The 12,353-nt window shown below is 44.9% G+C and overlaps 1 protein-coding gene across 12 annotated transcripts in view; it reads left to right on the forward strand.

Moving 5' to 3' along the window:
• Positions 1 to 12,353, forward strand: part of HDAC4 (histone deacetylase 4) — a 459,989-nt gene that overhangs the window by 274,941 nt on the left and 172,695 nt on the right. For 11 of the 12 annotated variants that reach the window (XM_027823219.2, XM_043525826.1, XM_043525825.1 and 8 more), the window contains one exon: positions 2,038 to 2,188. The exons of the other annotated variant lie outside the window; for it this stretch is intronic. In XM_027823219.2, coding sequence (XP_027679020.1) covers positions 2,038 to 2,188 — 151 coding nt within the window. The remainder of the gene's footprint in view (positions 1 to 2,037; positions 2,189 to 12,353) is intronic. 12 annotated transcript variants of the gene reach the window in all.

Raw genomic sequence — 12,353 nt, forward strand, 5'->3', positions numbered from 1 at the left:
TCTTGTTTTTTTCTACTGTGCAGGGAAAACAGTGTACAGTCTTTGTAACTAAACAGGAGTGCACCGAAAAATACACCTGACTCATCTCATCTCTCTCCTCATTAAAACAGCCTCGAAGGCCCTGGATATTGGCTAACCACTTGAGCCAAAGGGGCAACAGTACTTAACTTCCTCACAGGGGAGTTGTGAGGATTAAGTACGTAATATCTGTACAGTACTTTGAACATGTGAAGTGCTATTTAAAATCATTAAATACTCTGAAAAATCAGGTCTTGGTGTCTCAAGATAGGTACCCAAAATTATTGGAGATTTTTGCAGATTTTGGCCTTCATCTCCCTGTATCTCAGTTCTTCTGTGAAAACTCTACCTACCTCTGAGGGGTGTGGCAAAGATGAGTTCAAATTCATTGGGCTCAGACAACTTTTATTCTGGCACTTTACTAATTTGTGAGGGTCTCATTTTGTAACCTCAGTAACATTTTCTTAATATAGTCATGGTATTTTTGGTTGTAATAATTTTCTTATAAACCATTTCAATTGATCAAGAATACTTACAAATGCAAATGTGTTAGTTAAAAATGCACAATAGCTATACAGTACTCAGGCCCAGTCTAAACTAGGCAATTTTTTCACCAGTGCAATTACATTGATGTTGGTTACACTAGTGCAAGCCTGTAATGTAGATATGCTGCATCAGCACAAAACTGGGTTTTCATCAATGTATCTTACTTCGGTATGCATCGATGTAACTAAACTTTGTACCAGTAGTGGTTTGTTGGTTTGAATTACCTAAACGTACGTAGGGCCTCAGTTAAGAAATGTTTATTCATGTATCAGAGATTCATAGATACTAAGGTCAGAAGGGACCATTATGATCATCTAGTCTGACCTCCTGCACAACGCAGGCCACAGAATCTCACCCACCCATTCCTGCGAAAAACCTCACTTATGTCTGAGCTATTGAAGTCCTCAAATCGTGGTTTAAAGACTTCAAGGAGCAGAGAATCCTCCAGCAAGTGACCCGTGCCCCATGCTACAGAGGAAGGCGAAAAACCTCCAGGGCCTCTTCCAATTTGCCCTGGAGGAAAATTCCTTCCCGACCCCAAGATGGCGATCAGCTAAACTCTGAGCATATGGGCAAGATTCACCAGCCAGATCCTACAGAAAATTCTTTCCTGGGTAACTCAGATCCACCCCATCTAACATCCCATCACAGGCCACCTATTTACCATGAATATTTAAAGATCAATTAATTACCAAAATCATGTTATCCCATCATACCATCTCCTCCATAAACTTATTGAGTTTAATCTTAAAGCCAGATAGATCTTTTGCCCCCACTGCTTCCCTTGGAAGGCTATTCCAAAACTTCCTTAGGGCATGATTCCAAAGAGAATAATTTAAAAATGATCATGACAACCTGACACAAGTGAGAACCTGCTGAAGTGCCTGAAATTGACCAGTCGGTGAGCACAGTTGTTTTAGGGCTCTTCTGCCACAGGCTTGTGTGGATGGTGGTGCAGATGCATGCTACACTATTGGGCGATCCAGGAGCCATTGAAATGGGCTTAGACAAAATGCCTTTCTGGAACTCTGGTGGCTCTGATCATTGTCCTTCCTTCCATGTGGAACCAACTGTGGATTCACGAGTGTAGCCCCACCCCTTTTGGAGAAGCTAATGCTATTTAACCAATTGGTCCATTGCTCACTAAGTACAGGGGCTCTGATTGTAACCAGCTCCTGCACAGGGCCACAAAAGTTAAGCCAGAGTCATCTTGTACCACACCCCCGAAGAGGCTAGCCATAATTTAGCATGTACTCTCTTTTAAATTTGGAATGAGGATGAGTGGAGTGACCTGCCCATCCTAATGCAGGAACCATTTGCACAAGGAGAAATGTTCTTTCATTGTTTTGTTAAATGTATTAAAACACATTAGCGTCAAGGTATAACAGCTCCTGTTTGGCGCATTGTGATATGAAGGCTTTGGGTGGTCAGATTGCGTGCATTCACTTCTTTTTTCCTTTCGCTTCTCAACAGCAGCAACAGGAAATGCTAGCAATGAAACATCAGCAGGAGCTCTTGGAGCACCAGAGAAAGTTGGAGCAACATCGACAGGAACAAGAGCTGGAGAAGCAGCATAGAGAACAGAAACTACAACAGCTAAAAAACAAAGAGAAAGGAAAAGAAAGTAAGTAGCAGCAAGATAGTTTATTTCAGTGATGGAGTTGACAGTAGGTGAATAGACTCGTGCCCATGGCACTCTGTCTTACACTGTGATTGTACGAAGACAGTTTACAAAGCTCATGAAACATCCGTGGCTCTCTGCATACAGAGACTTGTTGCATGAAATTCTCATGTTAACTGTGAGACGGGATTGAGAATAAAGAAAAGATGAAACTGTATCCGAGCCCTCAATTTTGTTTTTTATATACATCAAATAAAGTATCTAAATTCTGAAAGTATTTCTTTATACCTTACAAAGTATAGTTTGCTCTTGTGTATGTGATAGTACCCAAGGAAAAGTGTGCAACAAGATGCAGTAAAATTATTTTCTTCTTCGAGAGGTGTCCCTGTGGGTGCTCCACTGTAGGTGTCGGTGCGCCCCTGCGCCTTTGTTCAGAGCTTTTTACCCGTAGTAGTACCCCCCGTATCAGCTGCACATGCGTGGAGCCTGCCTCACATACCAGTCTTGTCTTAAAAGTGCACATGCACAGCCAAACTCCTGTTCCTTCTCTACTGTCCCCGGCCGAAGTCGGACCTACAGCAGACTCTTTAAAACTTTTTCTCTTACCCATTCTACAGTCTTTTTTCCCCTTAGTATAGCACTCTAGTTACTAGATAAGTTCATCCCTTTAAAAAAAAAAAAAAAAAATTGTTCCTGCTTGTCCCTCCAGCCAACGCTAATATGCCTGGCTCCCCAGGATTTAAGCGGTGCACTACGTGCAGGGATGTCATCCCTATCTCGGATGGTCACTCTCAGTGTATAAAATGCCTGGGGGAGTCCCACATTCCTCAAAAATGTGCCCATTGTTCCAAATTAAAATCCCGGGCATGTAAAGACAGAGAACTCTGCCTGAAAGTGATTCTTGGGCAGAAGTCACTCGGACCTGCTTCTCACCCAGGTACGGGCTCCCCAGTTAACCGCAGCCCTCCCGCCTCCAAAAAGGACGAAACAAGAAAACGGCTGCCTCCCTCACCCAGAAGGGAAACATAAGCAAAAAGATCGCTGAGCATGTCTGTTTCTTCTTTGCAGACCTTCCCCGGGCTCAGCACCTTTGATGCATCGGTTCCCCCAGCATCGCGCTAATCCCGCCTGTGGCTGCGGCCACAGTGCAAGTTCCCAGTGCCGAGGCTTCCAGTTGCCTGCCTCTCTCATGGCACCATCTGGCACCGCAGTGGACACGGTGCCAGCACAGATTACCTTGCCGGAACAGACGCGGGCTGCGCTTACCTCCTCGGTACCACCGACCTCAGTGCATGCATTGAGCGCTACGGTGCAGAGAATGTTGGTGCCGAACAGCCCTCCAGTGCTGCAGGCACTCCTAGCGGAGGGTTTATCTCACACAGGCTCTCCGACACTGCAGTTCATTCATTCACCGGACCTACAGGTGTCACCTAACCTACAGTCACCTCTACTTGACACCTGTTTTTCTCTGGACATTCGCATGCGGTCCGGACACCTGTCTCTAGCTTTATCTCACTTTTCTACTGATGAGGAAACCATAGTGCAGGGAGACTTTTCACCATACCAGTTCTCCCAGTCTCAGACCCAAATCAGCACTGGTCACAGAAAATCTAGGTCTTCGCTCATCAAAGACCTCCCTCCCTGGTATACAAACCCGTGGATGGTATGACCTATGCCTTTCCCTGGTCAGTGGCAATACTGGGGTCCATGGGCACCATATAAGTGATTCCACTATGATCGCCAAGATGCCAAAAATAGGAGCAATGCCACTCACCACGACCAGTGCATATGGCTACGAATGAGACACAACAACAAGCTGTTACTCCATACTTGGATGAACACGCTACACATGCTTCCCCAACCCTTGTGGAGCCTGTATCCACACAGGATGAGGCTATACTACCTCCCCCACCAATACTGTTGGATGATATCTTAAAACTTCAAGACCTCTTCAAAAGAGCTGCCAACGAGTTGAGGATTAACCTGGAGGAAGTTTCTGAAAACCAACATGAGTTGACTGACATCCTGCAACCTTCCTCCACATCCAAGATTATCTTACCTATAAATTCAGCCATTATGGATCCAGCCAAAACCATATGGCAGACACCGGCTACTAGCACACCTACCTGTAAGCAAGCTACCCGGAAATATTTTATTCCTTCCAAAGGGTCTGAGTTCCTTTTTACTCACCCACCGACAAACACATTGGTAGTAGAGGCAGCTAACCAAAAGAACAAACACCAGTTTCCCAGATCTACCCCAACTGATAAAGACAGTAAAAGGGTGGACCTGCTTAGTCGTAAAGTGTATGCTTCGTTCACATTACAATTCTGGATATCTAATTATGCAGCCGTTCTGGCAAAATATGACCACAAAAATTATGAGAAACTCATGGACTTTATTGATGACATTCCAGAGGGCAAAAAAAAACCCCCCAACATCAGTTTAAAGCCATAGTCTCTGAGGGACAAATCGTCTCCTGGACCGCACTACAAGCTGGGCTTGATGTTGCTAATACAGCTGCTAATACAGCTGCGAGGTCCACTTTTACAGCAGTTGTGATGCGTCGAGCTTTCATCATCGTCTTTTCCTCCTGAGGTTCAGAATACCATAGAAGATCTCCCCTTTGATGGTGAAAAATTATTTGCCAGTAACACCAATGATGTGCTTCACTCCATGAATGACTCGAGAGCGACATTACAGTCTCGCGGTATCCAAACCCCTGCAAATAGGAGGAGACAATATAGATACCAACCTTATCAACATCCACGCTACCCAATGTATACTCAACAAAGTCATTGACCATATAAACAACAACATCAGTGACCAAAATATCAATGTCGCCTTACCAATTCATCGGCTCCACGTCAACCCCCTCCCACTAATAAGCAAATCTGAAGATGTGATCGAGGGTATAGAAAACATCATTCCAACTTCAGTGCCCATTCCCTTCCTATCTTTGCCCCCCTCCCCTTTCACCCCCCCCCTCGCCCCGTCCCTTTTCAGGGACCCCTCTCACAAACAGCTTCTCCACTAAGAGGTGCATCACCACCTCCAATTAGGAACAGTAGAACCAGTGCCTGATCAACACAGAGGAAAAGGGCGGTTCTCCCATTACTTTTTAACACAAAAGAAAACAGGATGGCGACCCATTCTCGACCTCAGATGCTTCCAATAAATTTGTTAAATAATTTTTTTTTAAATTACTCTTGTAACCATAATTCCAGCACTGGAACAGGAAGATTGGTTTTCAGTCCTCGACCTGCAGGATGCTTATGTTTCTGTGACCATACATCCTGCCCGGACATTTTATTCGCTTCGTTCTGGGCTCACAACTCTACCAGCACAGGATCCTACCTTTTGGCCTCTCGACTGCGCCTCGTGTCTTTTCCAAACTTCTCACAGTCATAACAGCTCATCTAAGAAGGCAGGGAATCATAATTTTTACTTACCTCAACAACTGCCTTTTCAAAGCCAGGACCTACCAAGAAGCCATTCAGTCCACACAACGGACAGTCCAATGTTTTCATGCTCTTGGTCAAATGAACAAAGAAAATCTACACTTGCTCCCACCCAACAACTGGAGTTCATAGGAGCAACTGTTGACTCAAGCAAAAGAATAGCATCTCTCCCACTCCACCTGTTTAACACCATCAACCTTTTCATTCCCAAGCTGTGCAATAGTCCACAAGTGGCTGCACCAGCTTGCCTACAACTCTGAGGCCACGTGGCCTCTTCCACTTTTGTAGTCAGGAATGCTCACCTCTTCATGAGGTGTTTCCAAAGCTGGATGTCCACTGTCTACAGACCAAATATCCATGGTCTGAACAAACTTTTATACATACCTCCCAGAGTCAAGGACTCCCTTATTACCTCACAATCTTTGCTCTGAGGTCCCCTTTCTACAGGATGTCCTGTCGGTTGTCATAACTACAGACACATCCCTTACGGGATAGGGAGTACACATGCCCCAGTACACTGCCCAAGGGCTTTCTTCTCCTGCTGAGATGTCCTTTCACATCAACATTTAGAACTCTGAGAGATACGCAATGCCTGCCTCCAATTTCTCTCCTTCATACAAAACCAACATGTCAGGATAATGACCAACAACATTGCCTGCATATTCTATGTAAACAGGCAAGGGGGTGGGGGCGTGATCCTACTCCCTTTGTACAGAAGCGATGGAACTGGTGTCTCAGACACAATGTCTGAATATCAGCTGCATATTTCCCTGGCTCTTTCAATACACTGCGACGACCTCAGCAGAAAATTTCCCATAGACCACGAATGGGAACTAAACGAGGATATAGTACTAGACATATTCCACACATGGGGATACCCAACCACAGATCTTTTCACAACTGCAGCAAACAAGAAATGCCCAAGATTTTGTTCCAGAGCAGGACTAGGCAAACACTCCTCAGGGGATGTGTTCATGTTCCCATGGAATACCGACCTAATGTATGCATTTCCCTGATACCGCTCATACACAAATTACTGATAAAAATACAAACAGACCAAGCCAGGGTCATAATGATACGGCCCAGATAGTCATGGTACCCTTTTCTTACCAAGATGTCGCTTTCCTCACCTATCCCACTACCCCTCTGCCTGAATCTCTTGTCCCAACAACACGGTCTACTACTCCACCCCACTTTAACCATGTTACACCTCAAGGTTTGGCTCCTTCATGGTTCTCTCATGCTGAGCGAACTTGCTCGGAGCAGGTTCGAAATGTACTCTATAGCACAACAAATTCTGCATGCACCACTTGCCTTCATAACCAGACAAGATTTGCACACTGGTAGGCTGTCACAGAAACTGCTCCTTTTTTCCGCGCCTCTCCCACTAATCCTCAACTATCTGTTAGAGATTAAACTCTCTGGACTCTCCCATCAAAGTCCACTTGGCCCCAATTACAATGTTCCTTGATGCCATCAACGATAGGACTATCTCTGCTCACCCCATTACTAAGCAATTCCTTAAGGGACTTCAAACCCTATACCCAGACATCAAACCGCCTAATCCACCTTGGGACCTTCACTTAGTCTTAACATGCCTAACCCAAAAATCATTTGAATCATTAGCCACATGTTCCCTCCTACATCTCTCAATGAAAACTGCATTTCTGGTAGCAATTGCCTCTGTGAGACGCGCAGGAGAAATTGCAGTATTTATGGCAGATCCGCCATACACCATATTTTTTAAGGACAAAGTCCCCCTACGCTTACTCCCCGAAATTCTACCAAAGGTGCACTCATCTTTCCACATCAGTGAGCCTATCCATCTTCCTACCTTTTCCAAAACCACATGTGAATTCCTTTGAATCTATGATGCACACTTTGGACGTGCACAGAGCTTTGTCGTCCTACTTCGACAGGACTAAAACCTTTAGGCGTTCCGAAAAGCTGTTCGTCACCATTGTAGAACGCTCTGAGGGCTCATTTATCTCTCACCACAGACTTTCTAACTGGATCTCGAGTTGCATTTGTCTGATCAACTACAGAACGTGGCTCCTACTATTTTTATCAGGACTCACTCCACCAGATCCATGGTGGCCTCAGTGGCCTTTCTGCTTAACGTCCCCCTTTAAGCACGCTTCCAGAGCTGCCATTTGGGCTTTTGAAAATATGTTTGCAAAACATTATCCTCTTACACAAAGGCCCATCACCGATACACATGTGGGCAGAGCTGTTCTATCAACTGCATTCCTTCCAGATCCAAAGTCCCTACCTCCTTGAGAGAAACTGTTTTTCAGGCACCTACACTGGAGCACCCACAGAGACACCTCTCGACGAAGAAGGGGAGGTTACTCACCTGTGAAGTAACTGATGTTCTTCGAGATGAGTGTCCCTGTGGGTGCTCCACTCCCCACCCTCCTCCCCTCTACTTCAGAACTGGGGCAGCCTCTGTTGTAGGGAAGGAACTGAGGAGTTCGGTCGCGCATGCGCACTATTGAGACAAGACTGGTATGTGCGGCAGGCTCTGCGCATGCGAAGCCGATGCGGGTACTGCTGTAAAAATCTCTGAACAACGGCGCAGGGCGCACTGACACCTACAGTGGAGCACCCACAGGGACACTCATCTCGACAAATGTCAGTTACTGCACAGGTGAGTAACCTCCTCATCACATAGTCAGCTCCTAGACCACTGCACTGGGCAGCACAGAATGGGGAGGAGGTGACCAGCCCTCTGTGGAGAAAGAAGTGGTTCGGGACTATTTAGAAAAGCTGGACGTGCACAAGTCCATGGGACCGGATGTGCTGCATCCGAGAGTGCTAAAGGAGTTGGCAGATGTGATTGCAGAGCCATTGGCCATTATCTTTGAAAACTCATGGCGATCCGGGGAGGTCCCGGACGACTGGAAAAAGGCTAATGTAGTGCCCATCTTTAAAAAAGGGAAGAAGGAGGATCCTGGGAAATACAGGCCAGTCAGCCTCACCTCAGTCCCTGGAAAAATCATGGAGCAGGTCCTCAAGGAATCAATTCTGAAGCACTTAGAGGAGAGGAAAGTGATCAGGAACAGTCAGCATGGATTCACCAAGGGCAAGTCATGCCTGACTAATCTAATTGCCTTCTATGACGAGATAACTGGTTCTGTGGATGAAGGTAAAGCAGTGGACATGTTGTTTCTTGACTTTACCAAAGCTTTTGACACTGTCTCCCACAGTATTCTTGCCAGCAAGTTAAAGAAATGTGGGCTGGATGAATGGACTATAAGGTGGATAGAAAGCTGGCTAGATTGTCGGGCTCAACGGGTAGTGATCAATGGGTCCATGTCTAGTTCTCAGCCGGTATCAAGTGGAGTGCCCCAAGGGTCGGTCCTGGGGCCGGTTTTCTTCAATATCTTCATAAATGATCTGGAGGATGGTGTGGATTGCACCCTCAGCAAGTTTGCAGATGACACTAAACTGGGAGGAGAGGTAGATACACTGGAGGGTAGGGATAGGATACAGAGGACCCTAGACAAATTGGAGGATTGGGCCAAAAGAAATCTGATGAGGTTCAACAAGGACAAGTGCAGAGTCCTGCACTTAGGATGGAAGAATCCCATGCACCGCTACAGACTAGGGACCGAATGGCTCGGCAGGAGTTCTGCAGAAAAGGACCTAGGGGTTACAGTGGACGAGAAGCTGGATATGAGTCAACAGTGTGCCCTTGTTGCCAAGAAGGCCAATGGCATTTTGGGCTGTATAAGTAGGGGCATTGCCAGCAGATCGAGGGACATGATCGTTCCCCTCTATTCGACATTGGTGAGGCCTCATCGGGAGTACCGTGTCCAGTTTTGGGCCCCACACTACAAGAAGGATGTGGAAAAATTGGAAAACATCCAGCAGAGGGCAACAAAAATGATTAGGGGACTGGAACACATGACTTATGAGGAGAGGCTGAGGGAACTGGGGATGTTTAGTCTACGGAAGAGAAGAATGAGGGGGGATTTGATAGCTGCTTTCAACTACCTGAAAGGGGGTTCCAAAAAGGATGGCTCTAGACTGTTCTCAGTGGTAGCAGATGACAGAACAAAGAGTAATGGTCTCAAGTTGCAGTGGGGGAGATTTAGGTTGGATATTAGGAAAAACATTTTCACTAGGAGGGTGGTGAAGCACTGGAATGCGTTACCTAGGGAGGTGGTGGAATCTCCTTCCTTAGAAGTTTGACAAAGCCCTGGCTGGGATGATTTAATTGGGGATCGGTCCTGCTTTGAGCAGGGGGTTGGACTAGATGACCACCTGAGGTCCCTTCCAGCCCTGATATTCTATGATAAGAACATAAGAATGGCCATAGTGGGTCAGATCTACGATCCATCTAGGCCAGTATCCTGTCTTCTGACAGTGGCCACTGGAAGATGCTTCAGAGAGAATGAAGAGAACAGGGAAATTCAGTGATCCATCCCCTGTCATCCAGTCCCGGTTTCTGTCAGTCAGATGTTTAGGGACATAGATTCATAGCATGGGGCGTCATTTCTGTCCATGTTTGCTAATAGCCATTGATGGACCTGTTCTCCTTCTGATTCTCTCCTGATTCTTTTTTGAAACCAGTTACACTTTTGGCCTTCACGTCTCCTGGCAGTGAATTCCACAGGTTGACTGAGTGTTGTGTGAAGTACTTCCTTTTGTTTGTTTTAAATCTGCTGCCTATTAATTTCATTGGGTGACTCCTCCTTGTCTTATGTGAAGGAGAAAATACTCACTTTCTCCACACTTTTCATGATTTTATAGACCCCTATCACATCGCCTCTTAGTAGTTGTCTTTTCCAAGCTGAACAGTCCCCATTTTTTTATTCTCTCCTCATATGGAAGCTGTTCCATGCCACTAATAATTTTTGTTGCCCTTCTCTATCCTTTTTCCAATTCTGATACATCTTTTTTGAGACCGGGTGACCAGAACGGCATAAGGTATTTAAGGTATGGGTGTACCTTGGATTTATATAGTGGCATTATGATATTTTCTGTCTTATCTACCCTTTACTAATGGTTCCTACATTCTGTTTGCTTTTTTGACTGCCACCGCAGACTGAGTGGATGGTTTCAGAGAACTATCCACAATGACTCCATGGTCTCTTTCTTGGGTGGTAACAGCTCAGTTAACCCCCTCATTTTGTAGGTGTAGTTGGGATTGTTTTCAAGTGTCCATTACTTTGTATTTTGCTTTAGGACCACAAAAATCCCCCATCAAAGACATTTCAGTTGTTCATTCTGATCCTTTTGCACATGGATTTGAAGCATGTGAGAGGTGCTCAGTTAGCAGCATTGAAGGTTGAAATCAACTAACCCCAGAACATAGATCTCACAAGCAGCAGCACTGCAGGCTCCCTCCCAATGTGTCTCAGTCCTGCCCTGGAGAGACCACCTCTAGTGCTTAAAGGGTACTTGAGGTACTCAGTACCCATTCAGTCAGCAACTTCTCTGAGACAGCCAACAAGGGTGCTGTTTGTAGAGGTAGTTTTCACAATGTGAATGTTTGTCCACTAGAAGCTTCACTGACTCACCAAATCATTCCTTATAGGGTACTGACGAGTTTGCAAGTAACTGTCAGAACAGCCTGTTACAGATTTGAACTAGTAACTAAGCTATGCAAGGGGTCCAATTACCAACCCTCCCGAGGCTGCCATTTCCCACCTCCTTACCTGATTGGAAAAACAATGAACAAAGGAGTATGCTTTCTTGGTGGCCGGAACTAGACACTAATTTGAAGAATCTTCCAGTTGCTGTGAAATGCTGTTTTCTTTGACGGAATTACAAAGGGCATAAAAAAAAATGTTGAACACTTTTATAGCAATACCAATATACTTTTTAAAAAAAAGAATGAAAAATAAGTTTCATGTGATGGTTCAGAAAACCCTTTAGAAAGTTTCCGATTGTCTTCTAACTACTCTAGGGATTTTCCATCAGGAAAGTGAGACAAGGAAAGGAAGTGAGAGGTGGAAGAGGCAGAGTGAGAGGATAGGGGATACTAATGGGGGGCCAGATAAGATATGTGGGGTGGACCTGTAATAAAATAGGATCCAAAAGGTCTTTTCCAGAAACAAAATGCCTTTCAGGATCTACCAGGACTGGGAGATTGTTTTTTCTGCTTTTTTGCTAAAGTCTGATTTCCCCCACCCCAAGCCCCCTCATTACAAGCGTAGGCAGCAAATCTAATCCCCATTCAAAATGAAGGAGGCTGTAGATTTGGTAAATGCCCCAATAAAACACTTTTGTGTAGGGTCAGAGCTATTTTAGATGAGATGGTGTGACTGAAGCAAAAGAGTCAGAATTTAACAGTAAGAAATTGGGTAGTTTGATGCTGAGGAGTGGGTGAAGATGATTTTCCATGTAGGATCGATCCTATGGCTTAACCACAAGGCTGTGTGCAGTTGGCTGCCGTCTGAGATGATACTTCCCCTTTTCTTATTTAGTTGGCTTTTTAGTATAAATCCTAAATAATGACAATCATTTTTTACCATGTGGAAACTAAATATTTCATCTTCGCTCCCCATTGTTGTTAGCTCAGATCAATTGTTGATGATATATATGCTTTGTTCTATCTGCTCTGTAAAATATGTGTTATTTTATTTTTATTTAAAATATTTTTTTAAAAAATCAATAAAACAGTCTGGCTACAAAACACTCAAAGGATCTTAAGAATATTTTTGAAAGAAATTCAGATAAGTGCAGAAGAAAGAGTA

This window comes from Chelonia mydas, chromosome 11 (assembly GCF_015237465.2).
Source record: "Chelonia mydas isolate rCheMyd1 chromosome 11, rCheMyd1.pri.v2, whole genome shotgun sequence".
NCBI classification, from domain to species: domain Eukaryota; kingdom Metazoa; phylum Chordata; order Testudines; family Cheloniidae; genus Chelonia; species Chelonia mydas.